This window comes from Onychostoma macrolepis, chromosome 03, assembly GCF_012432095.1.
Source record: "Onychostoma macrolepis isolate SWU-2019 chromosome 03, ASM1243209v1, whole genome shotgun sequence".
NCBI lineage: Eukaryota > Metazoa > Chordata > Actinopteri > Cypriniformes > Cyprinidae > Onychostoma > Onychostoma macrolepis.
This window is the reverse complement of record NC_081157.1, coordinates 21,667,776-21,691,235: the sequence shown is the minus strand read 5'-3', so window position 1 is coordinate 21,691,235 and position 23,460 is coordinate 21,667,776. Positions and strand designations below refer to the sequence as shown.

Sequence of the window (23,460 nt, the reverse complement as noted above, 5' to 3'; positions counted from 1 at the left end):
CGCGTGTGTGTGTGTGTGTGTGTGTGTGTGTGTGTGTGTGTGTGTGTGTGGAGTTATGCAGGTTGTAGGCTATGCGGTCTGACATTTATAAGTGCCAGCGCGTTTCCGTTCACTGCCGTGGAGCGAGCGAGGCTTGTGTAACCAGACAAGTCAAGCTTATCTCCCCTGCGTGGCCTGAAAAATGAACTCAGTGAACCATAACAAAAAGAGAGGAGAAAGAACACCATTAATATGGTTTTTAACTTTAAGATACGTTCTTGAGTGTGTTGTTTATGATCCCTGACACACAGTTTGGCATCCTGGTCTTCGCAGAATAGTGCTCCTGCCTGGATTTGACCATATTTGAGGAAACTTGGTCTAACTGTTGATATTTCCACCAGGAGGCAGCAGTGAGCTCATGACTGAGGGATGAAGTAACCAAAGATATAATCAAGGAAACAAACTGCTTTTATTAATATGAATGGGATATAATGCAATACAATTCTTGTCCCGCCTTACTGTGCCGTTGTTCAAAAATTTGTGGTCAGTAGGATTTTTTAAAGAAAGAAATCAATGCTCTTATTCAGCTATGGTACAATAAATTGATCAAAAGTAAGAGTAACTTATGCTGAAAAGGCAGCTTTGACATCACAGGAATAAATTACAATTTAAATATTAAAATAACAAACAGACCTTTGTAATTGTATTTTATTAAATAGAAAATAGCAGCACAATCATTGTGCTTAATATCTCTTTGTGTTCCACAGAAGAAAGAAATCCATGGTGTTTGAATGACATTAGAATAAGTGAGTGTTTTGTTTTCATTTATTTACTTAATCAGGGACAATACACATTAATATTACATAAAAGTAATGTAAAATGTGTCAGATTTAGACAGTGTGGCTAATTTTCGTCTGTATTACAGAGCAGGTTGATGTGGAAAAAAACATAAAACAAAATTCAAACCACAATGACTTTTTATACCTTTTAATTCTGTTGGAAGTCTATTCATGTGTTCCTCTGAAGGCAAATGATGGGTGAACTATTCCTTTAATTTCTTAATTATATAAACATTCCAGAAAGTTCTTACTTATCCCAGTGAGAAAAGCTTCATAATAATGTTTTTCACAGATCCTGACGTTAACGGAGAATAATTATGAGTGCAAAGCTGCAGAGGAGAATGTTGGACAACAATATTGAAAGGAAAATGTGGCAGCAGATGGAGAGGAATGCAGCACGGGTTGAGTAGAGGACAAAATCGGCCTTTTGTCAATCAAAGGTCAATGACTTTAATTTTCTTTCCATATGGAGAGAATGAGATGATTACTATTGCATAAGTAACAGGAATTCAACCAGTGACCCAGACATACTAATGCAAAACAGATGAGTGTGTGAATTCGAAAAAGGGTGTGTATTACATTTAATATTTACAGAACCTCAAAAGTCCTTCTTTTATTACACTAGATTTTTTTCAATAATCCATATGTGCTGAAACATAAAGTCGAACATGCAGTATTGGTCATCATTTGTGAGCTCCATTTATTAATGTTGACTCTTAAACCACATATTCTCTTATTATTTTGAATTACCTGTGATAGCCTTGCAATCTTAGGTTGCCTTGGAACCATCCATTTTTCCAAGTAGGAGTAATAACCCCCCCCCGCCCCCCTTTTTTTTTAGTGTATGGGGTAATCTATAGTAATTACCCTTATTTTATATAAAATTGCATAAATATCTTTTAAGTATAGAATATATAGCCTATAGCATATTCTTATTTAGATAAGTAGACATGCGTGTACGCCAAATTTTATTTAAATTGTGGGGATCAGCCGATGATTGAATGAGAAAAACTGCTTAATAAACATGCAAAACATTGTTTTAAAGAAAGTGTAAAAATGCATGGGTTTTACAGGGTATAAAACTAATTAAAAATCAATGGAAACTCTCAGCAAATGTGCATATGTTTTCAGGGAAGTGCATGATACTATTATACTAATGATACTAAATACTATTATTAGTAAGTTGTGCTGACATTTTGCCTGAAATTCCTTCATTGGAGATGAACAGTTCGTATTGAGTTTCTGTTTGTGTGTGCTTATTGTGGGTTTTCACATTGTTCACTCATTTCTAATGTAGAGCAGGGAAACTTTTGAAAGAAACAGACATAAAGTTATTTTTCTAAAAGACAGCTTGTTTGGACTAAGAAAGGTTTCCCTTCTTTGAAACTCTTCTGACTGTCATTTTTTTGTTAGAAAATGAGTCAAATAAATAGGAAAGTCTGTCTCAATTGGCAGGCTGATTGTGTGTATGTTCAGGAGAGGGATGGAAGAAAGACATTGAGAGTGAATGAGAAAGCAAGAAAGGGAGGGAGAGAGAGAGAAAGAGGGAGGGAGAGAGAAAATAAGCTAACCAAGGATTTTTCCTTTTCTCTTTCTCTGTTTCTCTACTCAGCTCACTGACCCAACTGCAGCTCCAAACGCAACAAGTACTGTAAGTTTTGCTTACACACACACACACACACACACATGCACTAATGCACTTACAATCACATCTGAAAGATCAGATATATTGTGCTTCATATTTCATTTAGGCGTTTTATAAAGTAAAATGAGTTTTGTAAAAATGGCACTTTTGTAACCAAAATGTGCAACCTCCTTAAGATGATCTGTAAGTTACAGAGCTCAAAGGGTTTTTTTTTTTTGCAAGCTAGTTAACATCTTGCTAGCAGATGGACAGTTGCCGAGACGGAAAGCATGTGCAAAGCGTTCTTGCCCTGCCATGGCTGATGTATCCCACACGCCTGCACAGCATCTTTTACAGTTTTACAATACAGTAATATAGGAAGACAGACTTCATGCGGTTATTTTGTTTTAGCATCTTTTAGTAAAGGATTCAATTTTGTTGCAGCAGGCAACTTTAAATCAATAGGTGATTTTGATTGTTGCACTGAAAATTACAATTTAGAACGGGGATCTTCAAACATTTTCAAGCCCCTTGATAGAGACAGAAATTAACTGTTACATGCTGTAATGGTCATTGCATTTTAAGCCTGGTTTAAAATAATCACATTAAACATTAAAATAATAGAGTCATTGTACATTACTTTTTAATTTCACTTGATGCATTAGTATTGAATTGACAGTGAAACATTTAGCCAAATTTTAAAATGCATTAATTTGATTATTATTATAATTAATTGGAGTCATGCTTTATCTCATCTTCAGCTTTGGTACATTCAAAACATGTCTATGTATGTCTATCACTTGCACTTTTGCAATGGAAATTGTCAGTATTGAAAGTTTTATGACCTACCCCTTTAGACTTTACTTTTTATGCTAGTGTATCAAAAGCTTGACTTTCCTTAAAGGTCTCAACATGTCAGACCCAGCAGCCTGTTAGTCTGATGTAATGCAGATCCCATAGCTGCAGATCATAAAAATGCTCCAAAATGCAAAGCTGAATTACTCCAGTCTTCAGTGTCACATGATCCTTCAGAAATCATTTTATTATGCTGATTTGACTCAAGAAACATTCCTTATTGTTATCAATATTGAAAACAGTTGTGCTGCTTAATGTTTTTGTGGATTTTTTCAGCATTCTTTGATGCATTAAATGTTCAAAAGAACAGTATTTACTTGACAAATTAAAAAAATGTATATATTTTTAATGTCTTTACTGTCACTTTTGATCTGAATCTGAATAAAAGTATGGATTTCTTTAATGGAAATAGTAGTGTACTTCACATTTTGAGTGTTCAAAACAAACAAACTAACTAATAAACAATTAGTAATAATCTATCCTACAGATTTTCATTTCATTTCATTTTCCATTTTGCCTTATTGAATGATAGGTTACTGGTTTCAGTATTTACTGGTTAAATACATGTCTTCCACCCACAAGTAGTGATCTTTTTAGGCTTTGATTATATGATGTTTTATATCCACTGTTTTAAGTCATAATTTACGGTCCACTTGCAGCTTTTTATGGCCAAGAATTGTTCACTTAGAGAGGAAGAGATATTTGACCTACATGCAAAGCAACCAGCTAGGTTTTCTTCTATTATCTGCTGCTTTGGGACAGTTTGTCTGAAATAGATTATACCATAAATTTAAATAATTGCACAGTGGTCTCCATCTGATATGATCCATGGAAATACAACACAGCCTCATTGTTTACACTTTTTGGGGGACTCAGCCTATGATTACTAATAGTATCTGTACATCTGCGGCATGAGAAAGTATTATAACATCACTAAGATTAAACCTCAGCACATATGAATTTGGAAGTGTTATAAAGTCTCATTAGAGTTATCAGATGAACTCTGGAAGATACGAGCTGGATTCTGTCGAGTGGAGAGCAGATAACTGAAATCTGTTAGTTTAGCTGTAGTCGTGTGCAGGTTGGACTAAGACCAAGAGAAACATTCATCTGTGTCCTGAAGGGGCCTACAGGCTGCATTCCACTCTTAGCATTACCCAGAATCCCCTCTCTTTCTATTTTTCAAGATTACACTAATCCAGTCTGCCTTAATGATCCCACTAATAAATACAGAGATGCTTTCACAGTCTCACATTAGCAAAACAATAACAGTGTGTGGAAAGTTGTTTTAGGGAGCGGCTGAAATACTCATGAAATGAAAGCCATTACTCTTATGAGTTTACTCTTTTATCTCAGATCGCACAATGTTTGGGTCCCTCCTGCTTGCCAGTCTGTTTCTACATATGGTAGTCTCGATACCTCAACCGGCCTGCCATCGATGCTGTGACCACCTCCCACCACTAGATGACGCTGCGACGCTCAGAGAAAGCATGCCTGGAATGCCTGAGGTCCGCACTTACATCAACATGACCATTCTCAAAGGTACCCCGAAAAAGTGCTTCAGCTTACATGAAAAACAAGTTGTGTAACTCATAATGCTATCCCTTTTCTTTCGGGGTAAACCCTGAAAGTTCTGTAACACAGTTTATTGCAACCAAAAATGAAAATGTTATGAAAATGTACTCAGACTCATGCCATCCAAGATGAATTTTTTCATCACAACGGATTGGGAGAAATTTCGCATTACATCACTTGCTTACCAATGGATCCTATGCAGTGAATGGGTGCCGTCAGAATGAGAGGCCAAACAGCTGATAAAAACATTACAATAATCCACTAGTAACTCCAGTCCATCTATTAAAGGGTTTGTTCACCCAAAAATGAAAATTAGCCTGTGTTTTACTCACCCTCGAGGCATCCTAGGTGTATATGACTTTCGTCTTTCAGATGAATCCAATCAGTTATATTAAAAATTGTCCTGGCTATTCCAAGCGTTATCATTGTAGTGGGTGGGTGTTTCTGTTCAACAGTCCAAAACACGTCAAATAAAGTGCGTGCATCCATAATAAAACATGCCTCACGTGGCTCCAGGGGGTGAATAAAGGCCTCCTGTATAGCGAATCCATGCGTTTTTGTAAGAAAAATATCCATATTTCAAACGTAATCAACATTTCTCTCTAACTTCATCTAACTGTCGTATGCGGATGCTGTTCCGGCAGATGGCGTAGGTGTAGCGTAAGTGCACATGATTAGTGACGAATGCGGAGAGAGAACAAAACAAAATGGCATTCATGAATTAGAAGCACAAACCGAGGATTCATAAAGAAAAATGTCAGAGGATTTCGATATAAACCAAGAAAAGACTGGTTTTCCTTTGCTAAAGTAAGGAAACTTTGCTTCCTTTGCTCCTGTACACAAACTCTCGAGACTAGCATATCTCAGAGGTGCGAGACGCATACGTCCTACGTCATCCGCCTGAACGGCTTCTGCGTTCGACAGTCAGCAGAAGTGACAGAAAAGTGTTTATTACGTTTGAAATATGGATATGTTTCTTACAAAAACACATGGATTCGCTACAGGAGGCCTTAGTTCACGCCCCGGAGCCGTGTGAGGCATGTTTTATTACGGATGCGCGCACTTTATTTGACGTCTTGTGGACTGTTGAACAGAAACACCCAGCCACTGCAATGATAACACTTTATGAGCCAGGACAATTTTTGGTCCCACTTTATATTAAGTGGCCTTAGCGACTATGTACTTACATCAAAAAATAAGTACAATGTACTTTGTTCATATTGTATTGCAAAACACTTTTACTGCTACTGAGGTGGGATATGGGTAAGGTTAAGGACAGGTTTGGTGGTCTGGGTAGGTTAAGGCGTAAGGGATGCCTCAACAGTGTAATTATAAATTTAATTACAGAAATTAATTACAGATGTAATTACATGCAGGTATATTTTAAGATATAAGTACAATGTAAAAACATGTATGTACACAATAATTGCATTGTACTAAATGCTTAATTTATGTGTAGGTACATAGTCGTTAAGGCCACTTAATATAAAGTGGGACCCAATTTTTAATATGACTCCGATTGGATTCTTCTGAAAGAAGAAAGTCATATACACCTCGAGGGTGAGTAAATCACAGGCTAATTTTCATTTTTGGGTGAACTAACCCTTTAATGTCTTGTAAAGTGAAAAGCTATGTTTGTAAGAAACAAATTCATCATTGATGAATTTGTTCACGACATGTCATAAAGAAAATAAAAGTTGTCTCATCTGAATCAGGAGAGAAATTTGCACAGATCAAGCCCCATTTACAAGTAAAAACACAGTAAACTAAAGTAAATAAAACATGCAGCTTTTCACTTCACAAGGTGGTAATTGATGGACTGAAGTTCTGACGGCACCCATTCACTGCAGAGCATCCACTGGTGAGCAATTGATGTTATACTGAATTTCTCCAAATCTGTTCTAAAAAAAGTTAATTTTCAGCATATTTTCATGTTTGTCTGAGCTATTACTTTAAACCACTTAAAGCATCCACAGGTGCCGCACATGATGTTTCCGAGTCAAATAACATTAGCACAAACTTATTATATTGACCATCTTACTGTAGCCAAGTTTTGATCCCAATGATCCTTGTTGGATTTTAGTTTTCCCTGTTTCCCAATCTATTGCTTTTCTGGCACAAGTGCTGTGGGATATTGGTTCTGAACTGCAAACTAAGCATAAGTGTAATTCAACTGGGAAATAAGGCGTTCATTGGGCTGAATGATGTGAACGTGTTTTCAGCTGCTTTCTTCCCCTCTGTGAGCCTCAGTTAACCTCTCTTGGCTCAGAAATATCTGCTTCACTGGAGGCCTACTTGGTGGACAGGAAGTGACAAACCTGGCAGGAAAGGTGCTGATGTGGCGTAAACCGCATGAGAGTTGTTTTATATGTCATATGTGCATGTGCTTGTTGCATATATGGGAATGAAGCTTGCAGCAAATGTGGTCTGTGGAAATTCTGAGCTGAGGTCACAATTAGTGCCAAAATTGTATGTTGACAAAAGACAAAGAACCTAAGATAAGTGTCTGAGAATGTCTTTTGTCATTTTAGAAGCTGTGATTTGAGGTTCTGGGGACTTATTTTAGTTTGCAAAAAATTTTATTTAGAGGCACAAACTAAGCAAAAATATCCAATTTGGTGCAGTATCTGATATTTTTATGGCCATAAAGTAAGATGCATTTCTGATAGCTTTAATATAAATCAATGAGAACTTTATAACAGTATAGCAGGCTACTTCTATAAATTGCATTTATAAATATCAGTTGTCACACTATTTTTTCCAAAAATATGTCTTAATAAAATGATATTTAAATGCTTAGTGTTATGTGCAGAGCTCTGTAGTTTTTCTTGTAGGGACAGAACATATAATGCAATGCAATTCAACAGTGACTGAGAGATGACATTCCTCAAAAGCCTGATGTATCATGTCCGATAATCACATTTTAACATGACTATCCATACATAATATTTTAGAAAAATCAAGTAAACCTATGTTTATTCAGTCCAGTAAGTGTTCATCTTGAAATATTGCAAAAATAAATAAATAAATAAATAATAATAAAAAATAGTCAGGAAAATGTTTGCTTTTTTCCTTACACCTTATTATCTGTCTTTTTAAGGTGACAAAGGTGACCGTGGAGAAAGGGGAACTCCTGGGAAGCCTGGGATTGAGGGTTCCCTGGGACCACGGGGGACTGAAGGCCACAAAGGAGATAAGGGACAGGCTGGAGCTCCAGGAGATGCCTGCAAATCCCAGCATTCTGCTTTCTCAGTGGGCCGACGGAAGTCCCTTCACAGCATTGACAACTACCAGGCCCTAATCTTCGACACCATCTTCGTGAACTCCCCTGAACACTTCAACATGTTTGCCGGGAAGTACCGCTGCCAAATCCCAGGAATCTACTTCTTCAATGTGAACATCCACACATGGAACTTCAAGGAGACGTACCTGCACATCATGCAGAACAACAGCGAGAAGGCCATCGTCTACGCTCAGCCCAGCGACCGCTCCATCATGCAGAGCCAGAGCGTCATGCTGCCTCTGCAGGAGGGCGACGAGGTCTGGGTCCGTCTCTACAAACGTGAGCGTGAAAACGCCATCTATAGCGACGATGTGGACATCTACATCACCTTTAACGGATACCTCATCAAACCAGAAATTGAGTGAGACCAGAAACGGCAATGGGAAGGAGTGAAAGGAATGTTTATGGACATGAAGGTTGAAAATGTGCCAAAATTTTTGATCAGTGGAGCAGCTTTAACAAAAATGAAAAGCATCCAAACATTTCATATTAGATTTCTGCAGTCCAAACTAAATTCCTAATGTAGAGAAATCTGCTTTTTCTACTTCAGTGTGCATGGGGTCTTATATGAAGTTGTGGTCACATTAGCAAAATTTCATTATTTCACATTAGGACATACAACTTACGACGCAAGTTATTATAGAAGAATAAAACATCATCAGCATGCGCCGGAGCAAGATGTAGGCCTGTCGCGCTTTGGCAGTTGTGGTTTCCACATACCTGTATTCCTTCTTTTCGCCTCAGTTTTTTAAGCTTTAGCGCAATGTCATGTTGATCATCATTTCATGTTGAATTTTTATTGCACTGTAAAAAGTGCTAAGTTGACTTAACTTAAAATAATCGAGGAAACCCGTTGCCTTTTAAGTAAATGATAATTAAAAAAAAATAAGTTAAGTGAATTGCCACCCTGTTGAAAAATCCAGCATATGCTGGTTTGGTATGTTTTGAAGTATGGCTGCTGGTCATGAGCTGGTTTAAGCTGGTCATGTGCTAAGCTGGTCCTGAGCAGGAGCTAGTTGCTTAGGACCAGCTTAGGACCAGCACATGATCAGCTTATGACTAGCTAAGGAACGGTTTAAACCAGATCAAACCATGCTTCAAAACATACCTAACCAGCATATGCTGTTTTTTTCAACAGGGTAGACATAGGTCATAGCAGCAAACACACTGTGAGATGATCTGACACTGTCAGAAAATTTTCGCAGTCTATCTTTGGTCACAAGACCATGACAACGGCCATCTTTTAACCTTTTTCACAGTACGACGTAGGACCAACATTTAGGAGCCACAATCAATGAAATCGGCATGATTGTTTCACGTTGGGCATCTTTAGTCTGGGACAGCCTAAAATTGTACAGCCTAATGTATATCAGATATTACACGGAACGTTCTCGGCAATATTCTCTCAACGTTCTATAACATTAATGGAAAGTTTGTTCAAATTTTAAAATGTTAGCACAAAAACGTTATTTATAAATCCATAAAAGACCATTTTTTTCGTAAACATTTTAGTTGGATGTTCTTTTAACATTTTTTAAAGGTTAGGCTACTACTTGTTTCGGAAAGTTTACAAAATGATCAAATGGAACGTTCCCTTACCGTTTGCATAAGTAGGCTAACCAAGAAAAAACATCAACTCTGGACATTTTGAATGTTTAGAAACATTCAGAAATAAAGTTTTTATGGCTTAATTGGAATGTTGGCAAAATGTTTTAAAACCTATTTTTTGTTAGCAGGGTCCATTGTCAGTAGTGCCGACATTTATGAAGCACAGCTCATACAGAAGTCACGTTCAGACCTTACAGATTTCTTTGGGTCAGCGCTAAGAATTCGCGTGACCAACTGAACCTGACAAATCTGCATGTGGAAATTTTTGGCCCTAATGCGAAACTCCCGATCACACGGATTCATTGTAATGACTGGGTTTCTCCCCGCAAAATGTCGCAGAGCAACCGTAAATATGACAGCACATTAACAGTATAAATGAATTCCAGTAGTTTTTAACTGATGGATCAGGATCCAAAAATGAGCTGCAGGTCCCTTCTGTTGGTTTGTAACTGTTCTGTGGTTGACATGTTTTGTGGTTGACATCAAAATCTGTGTGTACAGTAGTCTGGTGTAATTTTATTTCATGTGGAAAAAGATAGTCAAACTAGGCAGATGCCAACATGGTCAGGTTGTGTGAGGCGTTGTAGGCTAATCTTCAAAAAACAATGAGCAACTGTATGCATAACAAAAGAAAATGCCTCTACAGACTAGGAATCAGATATGAGGTTTGGTGCTGACCACGTGCTTCATAGAAATGCTAAAATTCATGGTCATATTAACCAAAATGTTTGACATTAGGGACATCTCCAGGTTATCTCCAGATCTGAAGCGAAACCAGTTGAGCACCACTAATGCAGCCCAGATATTTAGGTCTGTGTAGGCTTTTACAAATCAGGCAGGGTCTTCATAGGATCCATCAGCAGCATCTGGGAAAGGGTAGCTGGTTTATGTTAGATGTGATAGGATGTTTACATGGTGTGACTGATTACTTCGACTGCTGCTGGTCCCTTCAGACATTAACAGGCAACTGGAATCATAATAAACCAAGTTCACATTGAAGCATGTTGTTGCTAAGGCTGCATTCATTTGCTCCAAAGTGCAGTAAAACAGTAATATTAGGAAATATTTTTACAACATATCTGTTTTCTATTTTTATTTTAAAATGTAATTTATTCCCGTGATGCAAAATTCCAGTCTTCAGTGCCACATGATCCTTCAGAAATCATTCTTATGTCTTATGTCTTTAGTGTCACTTTTTGATCATTTAAAGCATCCTTGCTGAATCAAAGTGTTAATTTCCTTAAAAAATCCTATTGACCTCAACATTTTAAATGGTAATTGTTATTATATCTGGCTTAAGAAAATGGAATCAAAATCAGCCATTTGTTGGTTTTAGATGGGTCAGGTCCTGAGAAAATCTGCTTTGAGTGTGTATGGTTGTGTCTGGCTCTGTTTATTGAGGGGAGGGGGGCTTTTATTGCTGTTCAACAGGATGTATGTGGCTTTCCTTTTTCAGTAGCAAGAATCCACTTGAGAGAGACTCACATGGTAGAAATATAGAGCGGGAGAGTGAGATTAAATGCTCTGAAACCACAAGGCACTGATCTCTGCCCCAATCGGTGACTTAAAAGAGTCTTCAATAAAAGCTGGCAGTATTTATATATATATATATATATATATATATATATATATATATTTTTTTTTTTTTTAAAACCATATCAGTCTGGACTGCAGAATCTGGGTCTCAGGAACGTAGAATGGTGCTGAGAAAAAACAAAACAAAAAAAAAAACAGTCCGATTGCATTGTTATCAAAGAATAAGGTGCTAAAAATTATTTGTAATTTGAACACATCAGGTGCTATAAGTTACATACTTGATCATAATTTTAAAAGGTTTTTGTTTGTATATGTATAACTCAATGGTGCTTAATGTTAAAGTACTGTATGGATGTCTAGCATTTATTTGATTGTTTTAAATGCCGCAATAAAAGTTTGTTTTCACTTTTGTCCTTTTGAATAATTGATGAATGCAATCATTGCTGCCGACACACACACACACACACACACACACACACACACACATCCAGGGAGACCATTTGATGTTTAAATCTCAACACATTCAAAACCTTGTTTTCTTTTGTCTGTAAAAAAGTATAGGGTTCAATCTCAATCCTCAAGCAGGATTTGTATGGATTACTATGGTGTTTTTGTCCTACCAGTATAAATCAGCATCTACTTTAAAAATGTAAAAATTCTTCCTAGTATTTTGTGTTTCACCTATAATATGGGTAAAGTATTCAGAGCATATTTTTATTTTTGAAAGAACTACTCGTTTAACCTTCAATGTGATATCTGCCACTGAGCTGAAGTTTTTCATTGGATAAATAGAGAGCTTGTGTTCTAACACCCTCTGGTGGTGAGAGGGAAAATGCATTTCATTACAATCACAATAATACCAGATTAAATAATCATATTGGTCTTTTATATAGAAGATGACTTACACACAAAAAACTAAAATCTGATTTTATTTCTCCCAATAAATACAAATTCATCCAAACATTACTTTGTACATGAATCATTTGAAAAAGCAACTATTGATTTCTCTGAAAAATATTTCACACATACAAGAATAATCAACATTGAGTAAAATTATTCACATTTTTGCAGCATTCCTGTGCAACCCCCAAACACAAAAACAGACATGCAAAATACAATCTCATTCACATTCGTTCAATAAACATAATCTGAAATAGCAGTAATTGCACAGCAATCATTAAACAATGAAAAAATAAACAGTGACTGCAGTTGCGTAAAATCCAGTGTGCTGACTGATGAATATCTAGGAGGGAAAAATGCCCTATTTGATGTGTTGGACAGTAAAACAACCATTTACTGTTCATTATTCTACTGTACAGATTATGGCTTCTAATTTCTCTAAAGGAAGTGCAATAGTTTAACATGTTGGCCTGAGTGCATGTTTCTCACATCTCATGTAAACATCAACTTGATTTTCTCTGCAGGGCCACTGCCACCTCAAACAAAGATCAGATAACACAATGGAAAAGGAACAGTTGACAATTCCATCATATTTAGAAAAACAGGAGATGTTTCACTTTTTTTTTTTTTTTCTTTTTACAAAAAAACATCACAGGGCATGCAAAAAAAAAAGAGCATAACGTCTTTCAAAATATCACTTTTCATGCTGATATGCATGTTTGTCTATTGTCCTATGCACATAACTTTATGTAAATAAGCAACATCACGTAAAGATATAGTTCAGCTAAAAATGAAAATTTGCCCACTGTCAGGTCATCCAAGATGTAGATGAGTTTGTTTCTTCATCGGAAAACAGATTTGGAGAAATTAAGCACTGCACCACTTGCTCACCAATGGATCCTCTGCAGTGAATGGGTGCCGTCAGAATGAGAGTCCAAACATCACAGTAATCCACAAGTAATCCACACGACCATCAGTCCATCAGTTAACGTCTTGTGAAGTAAAAGCTGCATGTTTGCAAGAAAAAACAACAACAAGACAAAACAAAACAACATTAAGGCATTTTTAACTTCAAACCATTGCTTCTGGTTAAAAATATACAAGTCCTCTACCCATTCTTTCTAACTTGAGTGAAAAAGCTGTCTTGTCTGAATCAGGAGAGAAATATGCACAGATGTTTACAAGTGAAAACAGTTCTAAACAAATATGTCAATGGATTTTGATGTGAGAGGGATGGGAACGTTATTAAGGATCACAGACTCATATTTTGGCCAGAAGCATCGGTTTGAAGTTAAAAGTGTCAAAACGATGGATTTGTGTGTTTTTTTTTTTTTATATATATATATAAACATGCAGCTTTTCATTTCACAAGACATTAATTGATGTGGAGCTGTGTGATGTTTTAATCAGCTGTTTGGACTCATTCTGACGGCACCCATTCACTGCAGAGGAGCCATTGGTGAGCAAGTGATTCAAATCAAGCAAATTTAGTACTTTTTAATTTTGGGGTGAACTATTCCGTTCAGAGAGTACAGATCTGAGAAAAACAACTTTGCCCTCTTTAGTCTCAAAGTCTCTGTGATTCTCAAAAGCAGCATCCGAGCAGGTTACAAGGTTGCATCTCTCCCATGTAGGAAGGGGAAAAAGACAAAGTAGCTCAGATCTGATTTCGGTTCTCAGTCCCTGTGAGGGTCTCGGGTGAACAGATGCACTGTTGCCCTCTGGTCCCACAGAAAGCTACCACCCACCTTCTGAGTGACTCGTGGGACAATTCAGCATTATTACTAAACCCTGTCAATTTAGCGAGCTTTCTACCTGAGATGGATGCAAAAACAAAGCAGGATGACTTGAGCAAGAATGCAGATTTTTTTTTTTTTTTTTTAAGCAGTGCACTTTCACATTTTGGTCTATGGTCAATAATATTTTAACTGACAAAGTGAAAGTTAAAGGATATTCATGTTCGATAAGTCACCAAAAATGACATTGAAAGAATTTGAGGAAGAACTGATGACAGACTTTTGTCTGTTATCAGTTCTTCCTCAAATTCTTTCAATTGGTTAACTTGTGATAATATCATATTTTCTTTTCAAAGCATGAATGCAAATAATGCACTAATGCAAATGAAGCAGTACCAATATGATTGTAATACTCTCTGCAGATTTCCTTTGTGAACACAGAAACCATTTTTAGCACAGCATTCATATGAAATAATCTTCAAATCAAAATATTGAGTCAATTTAAGTGATATTTGTTTTGAATGCTTTCATACATTACTTTGATAATCAATGTACAATATGGTGATCTTTAAGTAATGAAATATGAGTAACACCTCATTGGGTGAACCTCTTTATCATCATTTGGTAACCAAATGACTTCTATTGTATTTTTTGTTAATACTATGGAAGTCATACAGGTTTGGAATAACATGAGGCTGAGCAAATAATGACAAATTTCATTTTTGGGCTATACTATACTTTTAATTATAAACTCCAAGGTTTGAATGCCCCACTTTATAAAACTTCCCATTTTCGTCTTTGGCTATTTAGGTTTGTTATCATATTATTTCTTTGCTGTTGCTGCTAACTTTGCTGACACATGATCAGGCCCTTGCTAACTCAGTTCCTGACAGGATATCCGGTTTCAAAGCTAATTTTGCTAATGGCTAATGTTTATCACATCCATATGCAAGCATGCAGAGCGTGACTAACCTTAAAGCTTTGAAACACAATCTTAAACCATTAGAGGTTTCAACAGGCCATCATAGTTCAATGAACTATGAAAAAGTGAAAGTGGCATTACAGCTGCAATATCATTGTCCATTACAGTGTAAAAATCATTAAAATATTAACAACACTGATTTAGATTTTTTTATCATCTTGTATAAATTGTATAAACGTCAATAAAACAATACCATTTCACTTGCAAAATGTTGTAAAATAACACCTGTTTTCACAATATATCTTAAAGTTAGTTTTTTTTTTTAAGCATAAATCTAACAAATTATAAAACGAGAAAAAAACTATTTGCCAGCAAGGTAATAATAATAATATAATAAAAAGTAAGATTTAAGGTATATTCTCAAAACATATGATTTAGTATGTTATTATATTATTTTTGTATTTTTTATATTATTTATCTTGGTTTTTTTTACTGGGAAAAAATGTGAAATAGACATTTAAAATACATATTCTTCCAGTGTAGATGAAAAATCATAAAATCCTAAAGTACACCTGTATCCTGATTGTAATCTATGCACATTGTTTTGTTTTAGTCAACTTATCGACTTTTGAAACTTTTAAGATCATTGCACCAGAAAATAACTCCTGCAGCAAATAGATCTCCTCTATAAATACAGAAACCATTGTTTTATTTTTTAGATTTGATTTTTGGTGATTTTGCCTTCATTGTAGATAGGACAGTGTGATGACAGGAAATGAAGTGGGAGGGGGGGGGGGTGGATTGGTAAAGGTCTATGAGCTGGGATTCGAACTCGGGACGCCAGCAGCTCAACGGCACTATATGTCGCTGCCCACGAGCAGTAGCGTGTTTACCCACCTCGCAAAGCCCCCCCCCCTCGCAAGAGCCCCCTCCCGGAGATTTGCTTAGGGCCCCCCATAACGTAAACGAGGCTATCGGCGCCGACCATCATTACGGTTTAAGCCAATTTAGAGCATAGCATTCATATGGAGTAAACATTTCTATAAATATACGTCATATCATATATCAAGTCCATTTAAGTGCAATTATTTTCATATATTACTATGATTAAGGAGATCTTTTCACAGAAACATGAGTAAAACCACGTTGGGTAGGCATCTTGGTGTCACCAGATGGCATGTATGGAGAATAATCTCATTAATTGTAACTGTTTTTAAATCATAAAAACATAATTTTATAGCCATGAAGTGGCTAAATCACTTGCTATAGTTCTTGATAGAGAGTCTAAAGCAACAAATCTGATTAAATAATAAAACATGTTGGTATCCTTTTATGTTATTATAGTCCGTCTGCGATGAGGTGGGAATTCATGAGAATTGTGGAACTTGAATTACTGAATCATGAACCACAAAAGGCTGTGAAACTCCTTTCTATCATTCAGTTTCACTTCTCGCTTAAGCTTATTAAGCTGCCCATTTGAAACAGACCCGTTTCTCTTAATGTTTCTCTTTTGCATAAGGGTTCTCCAGCAAGTAGCGATATTTTTCATAGTTGTCCAGCAGGTATTTGGGAGCATACATATGCTCTTTGGGGTCTGAGGGTGGGTAGTCTGGAGCAGACCCATCAAACCAACCACCTGTCTGTATTAACTCTTTAATATAACTCATCTTCCTTTTCTCACTGTAATCACCCCAACGTGGGAAGTCTCCATTTTGGGCCGATATGAGTTTGTAATAAATTCCTTCTGGTTTAAAACACCAAGAACAGTGCCATCCAGCATAGTGAACTGGACTTCCGATGGCCCACGGCACCAGAATGCGTCCCGTGGAGGTCTCGTATTCCCGGAATCCCGACATGGAATAATATGACCGGCGCCGGAGATAAATCCCATCACCCTTGTAAACCTTAAAGAGCATAGCTGTCGTGCAAGCAGATAAAACGTTTAGTGTTCCAAACTGCCTCCAGTAGAATCCGTAAAGGGATTTGCGCATGTGGATCCCGACCGGTTCTGTCCAGCCGTTGTAGAGCTTGAGGAAAAGGATTCCATCTCGAGCAGGAATTTCATCCGCGTCATCGATGACGAAAACATCGTCCGCTTTGAGGCCCTCAAGCCTCGACATTCCGTTTTTGGTTAAATATGTGCGGAGGTAATCATCCGCGATCCAGCCGTCTGCGCGACCGCCATCAGGAAAATGGTCCAGGAAGATGTACAGGATTTTGTGCTTTATGTAGTCAAGCGTTCCGTTCAGGATCAGCTGCCGGAATAAAAGAGGTCTTGAGTTACCGTATGTAGTGAAATTGGATTCGCAGACCAAGAACACATCAACGACATCTCCAAGTTCATGGAATCGAGCGTGTAGTAGGTCAAACTCATGGTTGATGTTGATGGCATTGATGACCCGACGTGGAACTTTTCTGGGTGTTACTTTTGACTTGGATGGGAGATTGGAATGATACACGATGGTAGGGATGCCACAGTGAGGGCCGTGCCAACCCTGCCGGCAGGGACACTGAACCATCTTGTTGACTGCATTGATTGCGTCATCTTTGGGGTTGTTTTCTCTGTGATGTTGCAGTAACCTGCGGTGAGATGCAGAGGCGGTCATATCCGTCCCCTCTCTGAAGCACACTGCTCCGGATTTGGTGTGGATGAAAAAGTCTGTGGGATCATCATGGAGTACAAATGTATGTTCATGAAGTTTCCTATCTGGAGGATCTGGCAGGTTCACATTAGAGTCAACATTGACCTGTTTGGAGGAAAAGAAGGTTATTATAAATACATCTATGGTATGAAAAAGTCACATTCTTGTATTAGCTTTGACACTTTGTATTATTAGTTGTTCTGACAGTTTCAATATGCTAAAAATATGCCGAATAATATGACGACTCCCTTCAAACAAACAAATAAATTAATTCATAAATATATACACAAATATTAAGCGTTATATAAGTTTCAATTGTTGTAACTTACATGTATAGACCTGAAGTAAAAATGTTCAATTAATTTGTATTTATCACTTTTAACACTGTCCCAAGTGAGCTTTATTCTGTAAGTGTGCAAAAATTTATTGTTAAGCATTTATTTTATTTTTTTACAAACTTCAGATTATGCCCAAGAGATAAATTGGGTTTTTTTTTGCTCTTGGGCATAATCATAAGACTTATGTGACCCAACCGGTGTAGTCAAATTTTAAGGCCTAAGACAAAATTGCTTGGTTTCTGTGTGAAACACGTTACATTTAAAACTCAACACAAACCCCAAGTTACACATTAAAACCTGGCCCAAAACCCAATGAGTTTTCCGGTCAGGTAACAGGCTGAGAGCCTGGACCTCTAGACGTTCTCTTTTGACCCTCATTGGCTCTACCTTCAGGTGGCTGTGTTTGTGAAAGTCTTGCTGGGGGTGGAAGTCAGAAGCCGGAAAATTCCAGAAGATATCACTGATTATCTTCAGAGACTTTAGATGGGTGGAGGGAGCGGAGAGCTCCTGTAGCAGTGAAACATTGTGCAGGGCTTTGAAGTAATGAAGGAAGGAAATGACACAAATCCCCAGTAAGCACAACAGGAAGACTTTATGCCTTCTTATTCTCATCCTGTAACACAGAGAAAACTCTGTTAATCAGGGCTTAAAGTTCTCCGGCACCGTGCTGGATCACCAGCGTGCGGTGTTTGGCTGCGGGAAAAATAGAGAGTCCTCCTACATTTAAAAAAAACACTTGTTGATATTACGTTCGAGTTCATGAGTTCGCCTATGTATGAGAGGAGCACAGCTTTCACTCTCAATCAAACTAACTCTGACTTTGCATGTGGCCAAATATTAAAATGAAATGGATTTAAACGTCGTTGAATCGCATGAAAAATCACCAGGCCGTTGGCGCCCTCTGCAAGTACTTGTTATAATATAGGCATATTACATTATGTACTTTTACATTGTTCAATAAAACCATGTACTTGTTTTTGATACTTTATTTGAGCTAATTATTATTGCCTCATCGTTAGTTTATATATAAATATAGTCATGATAAAGCCTGTTTTTCACTTAGTTCTATTTGTATTAGTAAAAAAGATCAGATTACTCACTTGTCAAAATAATCAGTAGATTACTTGATTAGCAAAATAATTGTTAGTTAAGCCCTAGATTAGTTCAAACATTTCAAAATACAAATTCATTGTTTTACTTTTTGTGATTAATTTTGTGATCATCCCTGTGAACCAAGTATCTGCATTTTGTCTCATCTGGTGAGCTAAGTGTATTGTCACACCCCTAGTGTTGATAAAGCAGTGATATAGCTCATAATAAAATATGAGCTTTCATTCTTCACGTCAACCAAAAATCAGTTTGCATAAGGAAAGCAATAACCTTGCCATAGTTGCCATGGCCATTGCATTCTTTGCATGTGATGCCCTTTATTTGTACCATTTTGTTTTATTAGTTTATTTATTAGAATTTGAAATACAATAATAATATTGTTTGATAAGTGAGATCTGATTTTAGTCCTTGAAAACCAAAAAAGTAGTGCTTGAAAAGTCCTTGAAAGTCCTGGAATTTCATTTTACAGTATCTGTACGAACGCTGTTTAAGTTCTTGGAGCATTTTAATGTTTTTGTTGTTGTTAATTGAACTGAACTGTAGATTTCTGTAGTAAACTGTCTTTGTATATTTCCTATTTTATATTCATTTACTAGTATTTAATTTACCATTATTTCTTTTCAACAGAACAATTTCAGAAATGTCATGTTTTAGATTGTAGGTCATCTTGTACGCTGTCATGGACAAAGCTAACCAGCAAAACTTGATATCAAAATCATCCTAAATGTTTTGCACAATATTGTAGTGAGTAACCTTTCTTGGTATTGCTGTTTCAAATAGCCCACCATAATCTGTAGTCTGAGCCTGACCAGGGCTAATGGCAATGGCAGATAAGGAAAATAACTGTCAAATAACGTTCTTTTTTTCTTCTTCTTTTTTTTTTGCCAAATATAACCCTGTGTATGTGTCCACCCCCGCAACCCCCGAAAAAAGTTCAGGCTCAGGATTTTGTTTTTGCTTTAACCCCTGGTTAGTGTACAACATAAGCGTGACACTCAAAATCGTCTGGCTGTCTAAGTGTCCTCTCATTTCAAAATAACAGCTAATTCAATAGCGGCAAGCTAACGCAAAGACACTTAACGATCTCTTTTTGCAGCAGATCACGGGAGTTGTTTAGAGACGAACTAACAAGATTTAGTCCTTAAATCATATTCTTCTCTCTTACTGAGGTGTTTTTGTCTCATCCATGAATAGATGAGCAGTGTTGTGCAACATTAGTAAAAAAATAATAATAAAAAAGACTAGCAAACTGCATCAAGTTCTGTGTGAACAGCACCTTACATTGTGTGCAAGTTGATCAAAGGACACTATTAGTAAAAGATGCAAATCCAGAGACCTTTTATCTGATTTGCTTGCAGTTTGATTTGCATTATGCAGACTGATGAATTTTGATAGACATATTCATCAAACATTTACACAAAACAGCATATTATTCAAAACTCTGTGGTAATCTTTAGCTGTTGGAGTTGTCGAGAGTCAAGAGATAACAGCTTCAACTCTACTTTTTAATTATTTGTATATTAAATAATATATATGAAAAAATGCATTCAAATTATTTTAATGAAAAATACAGAAATAATTTAACATAAAAAGTAATAAAAGTATAATATAAATATATGTGTTGTTTTCACGGTGAGGGTCAGGAAAAATTTGCAAAGCAAATAAAAAAAGGCCAGCATAATCTTTGTTAGCAAACAAGACACTAATCCATATAGAAGTTTACACAGTTGCAATATAGCTGTAAAAATACAAACTACTTTAACAGTCTTTACCATATCACAACTTTAACATATTAATATATATAATTATATAATATATAATTAATATGTATGAAAAATCCATTGTGTTTTAATGAAACAATAATTTAACTAGATATTTTTTTTTTCATGGTAGGGTCAGCAAAAAAGTAAAAAAAAAAAAACTGACCAGCAAAACAAGCACTTATTGTTGAGCCCTCTATCTCATATTTTCCACTTTATGACCTTAACTGACAGTAACAATAAAACAAACGGTAAACAACAGTTCGATCCAAAGCGTTCGATTTGAAGAGTTCAGATGCAAAAGCCTCTAAGTGCCATCTGAAATTTTCATCTAAAATTAGCATTTTGATCAGGCTGCTATGTTTAGGTTCAGGAAATGTATTCTAATGGCAATGCATAGGCCCTTTTCTATGCAATTAAAGTGAAATAACTGAACATGAATATAGGAGCCTGATAAAAATGCTCATTTTAGAAGAAAATTTCAGATGGCACTTAGAGGCTGTTGCATCTGAACTCTTCATATGCAAGCTTTCTTCCTTCCATCCTTCCTTTCTAACTTCCATAGTAATGAAAAAAAAAACATTCTTCAATATATCTTATTTTGTCAGCAGAAGAAAGACATCGATACATCTTTTGAATGACACGAGGGCGAGTAAATGATGACAGAATTTCTTTTGAAACTCTCTTTGATGTGTTCATACACTCTGTATTATTGCAGAAAATAATAAGCAAATGTTTCCACCCCAAACTAAAACTTTGAGACAAATGGACTTGGGTGGAGGCAAGAAGAATCAAGGAAGCGGTTTTACTGCTGAAACATGTTACATTCAAAAAAAAAAGGAAATGAAAAAGGGAGGAAAAAACACAGACACTGAAAAGAGTTGTGCATGAACCAGGGTTTTTATAAGTAACTAAAACCACAAAAACAACCTTTTCATTACTTAAAATAAACATCAACTGAAATAAAATCTAAAAAACCTATTTTATTTCAGCTAGTTGTCATTGCAACATTTCTCGTTTTTATTTAGTTTAACTTGGAAGTATTAAAGTAACTAAAACTAAAACAAAAAATTAATGAAAACTATAGACATAAAAAATGAATGCTAATAAAATTACAAAAAGCACAACAAAATTGCTAAAACTTTAACTAAAATCAAAACTGGAAATATATATTTTTTAAAAAATCGAATTCAAAATATTAACAAAAAAACTATAAGAGTTTTTTTGTTGCTGGTTTAAGGTGTGAATCAGGACATATAACTGAGCTTAAAAAACATCCCAAAGCAGTGTTGTATAAAGTACCTGAAAGCCATACTTAAGTAAAAGTACAGATATCTTACCAGAAAACGACTTTGGTAAAAAATGACTTAAAGTATGTGATATTTATTGTACTTAAGTATTTTTAAAATCTTGAACGTACTTAAGTATTGAAAGTAAAAGTACACACACACACACACATATATATATATATATATATATATATAATGTCCATACACAGCTTGAGTAGCAAGATTGTGTTCAGTTTTAACTCTTTTTTCCATTTTGTATTTTTGGGTAAGAATAAGAAGCACTTCATCCGGTACTTAGTGTCTTTCATTCCAACATAAGAAAACATTTCTGGAATCTGCATCTGAAATTTAGATGTATTTACACAGTTTAGTGCAGGCCTATCTCAGAGGGGACATGGATGCATTTAAACTGCAGTTACAGATGTATAAATAGGCCTGTTTTTTTTTTGTTTTGTTTTTTTAAAGTTATATTTATGGGCGTTTTATGCCTTTATTGGGACAGGACAGTAGAGAGCTGACAGGAAAGCATTGGGTGGAAAGAGAGGGGGGCAGGATCGGCAAAGGACCTCGAGACGGGAATCGAACTCGGGTCGCCGTGAGAGCAGTTGCGCTGTATGTTGAGGCTATTGGCGCCTGTCAGGGTTCGGCCCTGACACTCGGTTTGCCTTGTGTGTGTTGTCTTGTGTTAGCACATGGCTTTGTTTTTGTCGGCCATGTGCTTCTCTAGCTCCTCCTCCTTGTTTCATCTTTACCACACCTTCTTGTTAGCCCTTGTTGAGTCCTTATTAGTGTATTGCTTTCACCTGTTCCTCGTGTGTTTTCCTCCCTATTTATAGGGCCCCTTGCCCTATTGTCTTTGCTGGTTCGTTGTCATTCTCACCCCCTCTGTCACTGTCTTTGTCTCTGCCTGTGGATATGGCTGAGTACGTGTTTCTGTCGCCTTGTCTGGTTGGTCTTGTGTTCTCGTCTTGTTTAGTCCTTTGTGGTTTAATGTTCTTGTCTTGCTCCTTGTTCTGCATTTTTGTTTGTCTTTGCTTTTATTTTAATTTCAGTTCTTGTTTTGTATTTGTTTGCTATATTTTAAGTTAGTTGTCTTGGTTAAATGAGTAATGATTTCTTATGTTACCCTCCTTTTTATTAGTTCTTTTGCTTTATTTATCCCCCTGCCTGCTTTGGAGTAATTTGTGTGCCTGTGGAGCCTTGTCTTGTCTCTTGTGTTAGAGGTCCGGTCCTGACCTGTTCCCGTGAGTCCTGCCGCTGGTTCTCCATGCCTGGCACTTGGTCTGCTTCGGAGTCTGCAGTCAACCAATATCTGAGCTCAGCTCTATGGTGCCTTGTTTGGTCCTCTCTATCTGCCTGGTCTTGCCGCTCCTTTTGCTGCCATTGTAATCTGCCAGTTGCTGTCCGAGACTGTTCCAGTGGTCCTCCCCAGCTGTCTCTGTTTATTGTGTTTTTGATGTTACA

At 36.6% G+C, this 23,460-nt stretch overlaps 2 protein-coding genes across 3 annotated transcripts in view; one reads left to right on the top strand and one right to left on the bottom strand.

Moving 5' to 3' along the window:
- The first annotated feature begins 194 nt into the window (after positions 1-194).
- Positions 195-11,348, top strand: c1qtnf6a (C1q and TNF related 6a). The gene is made up of 6 exons (XM_058770219.1): positions 195-785; positions 905-1,016; positions 1,111-1,386; positions 2,431-2,469; positions 4,654-4,839; positions 7,973-11,348. The coding sequence occupies exons 5-6, from the start codon at positions 4,662-4,664 to the stop codon at positions 8,518-8,520; spliced, it is 726 nt and encodes a 241-aa protein (XP_058626202.1). The 5' UTR covers positions 195-785; positions 905-1,016; positions 1,111-1,386; positions 2,431-2,469; positions 4,654-4,661; the 3' UTR covers positions 8,521-11,348.
- An 863-nt stretch (positions 11,349-12,211) lies between these two features.
- Positions 12,212-23,460, bottom strand: part of mgat3a (beta-1,4-mannosyl-glycoprotein 4-beta-N-acetylglucosaminyltransferase a) — a 40,616-nt gene continuing 29,367 nt past the window's right edge. The window contains exons 2-3 of one of the 2 annotated variants that reach the window (XM_058771272.1): positions 18,225-18,450; positions 12,212-17,604 (exon numbers count right to left, since the gene is read on the bottom strand). In XM_058771272.1, the coding sequence (XP_058627255.1) occupies positions 16,354-17,604; positions 18,225-18,450 (1,477 nt within the window). In that variant the 3' untranslated portion in view covers positions 12,212-16,353. The remainder of the gene's footprint in view (positions 17,605-18,224; positions 18,451-23,460) is intronic. The other variant, XM_058771273.1, reaches the window with a different exon arrangement.

What these genes read in the sequence shown, in the direction of transcription:
- c1qtnf6a (XM_058770219.1), top strand. Translation starts at nt 4,662, where the DNA reads ATGTTTGGGTCCCTCCTGCTTGCCAGTCTGTTTCTACATATGGTAGTC. An exon ending in CAACATGACCATTCTCAAAG is followed by an intron (nt 4,840 to 7,972) that starts GTACCCCGAAAA and finishes TGTCTTTTTAAG; the next exon opens with GTGACAAAGGTGACCGTGGA.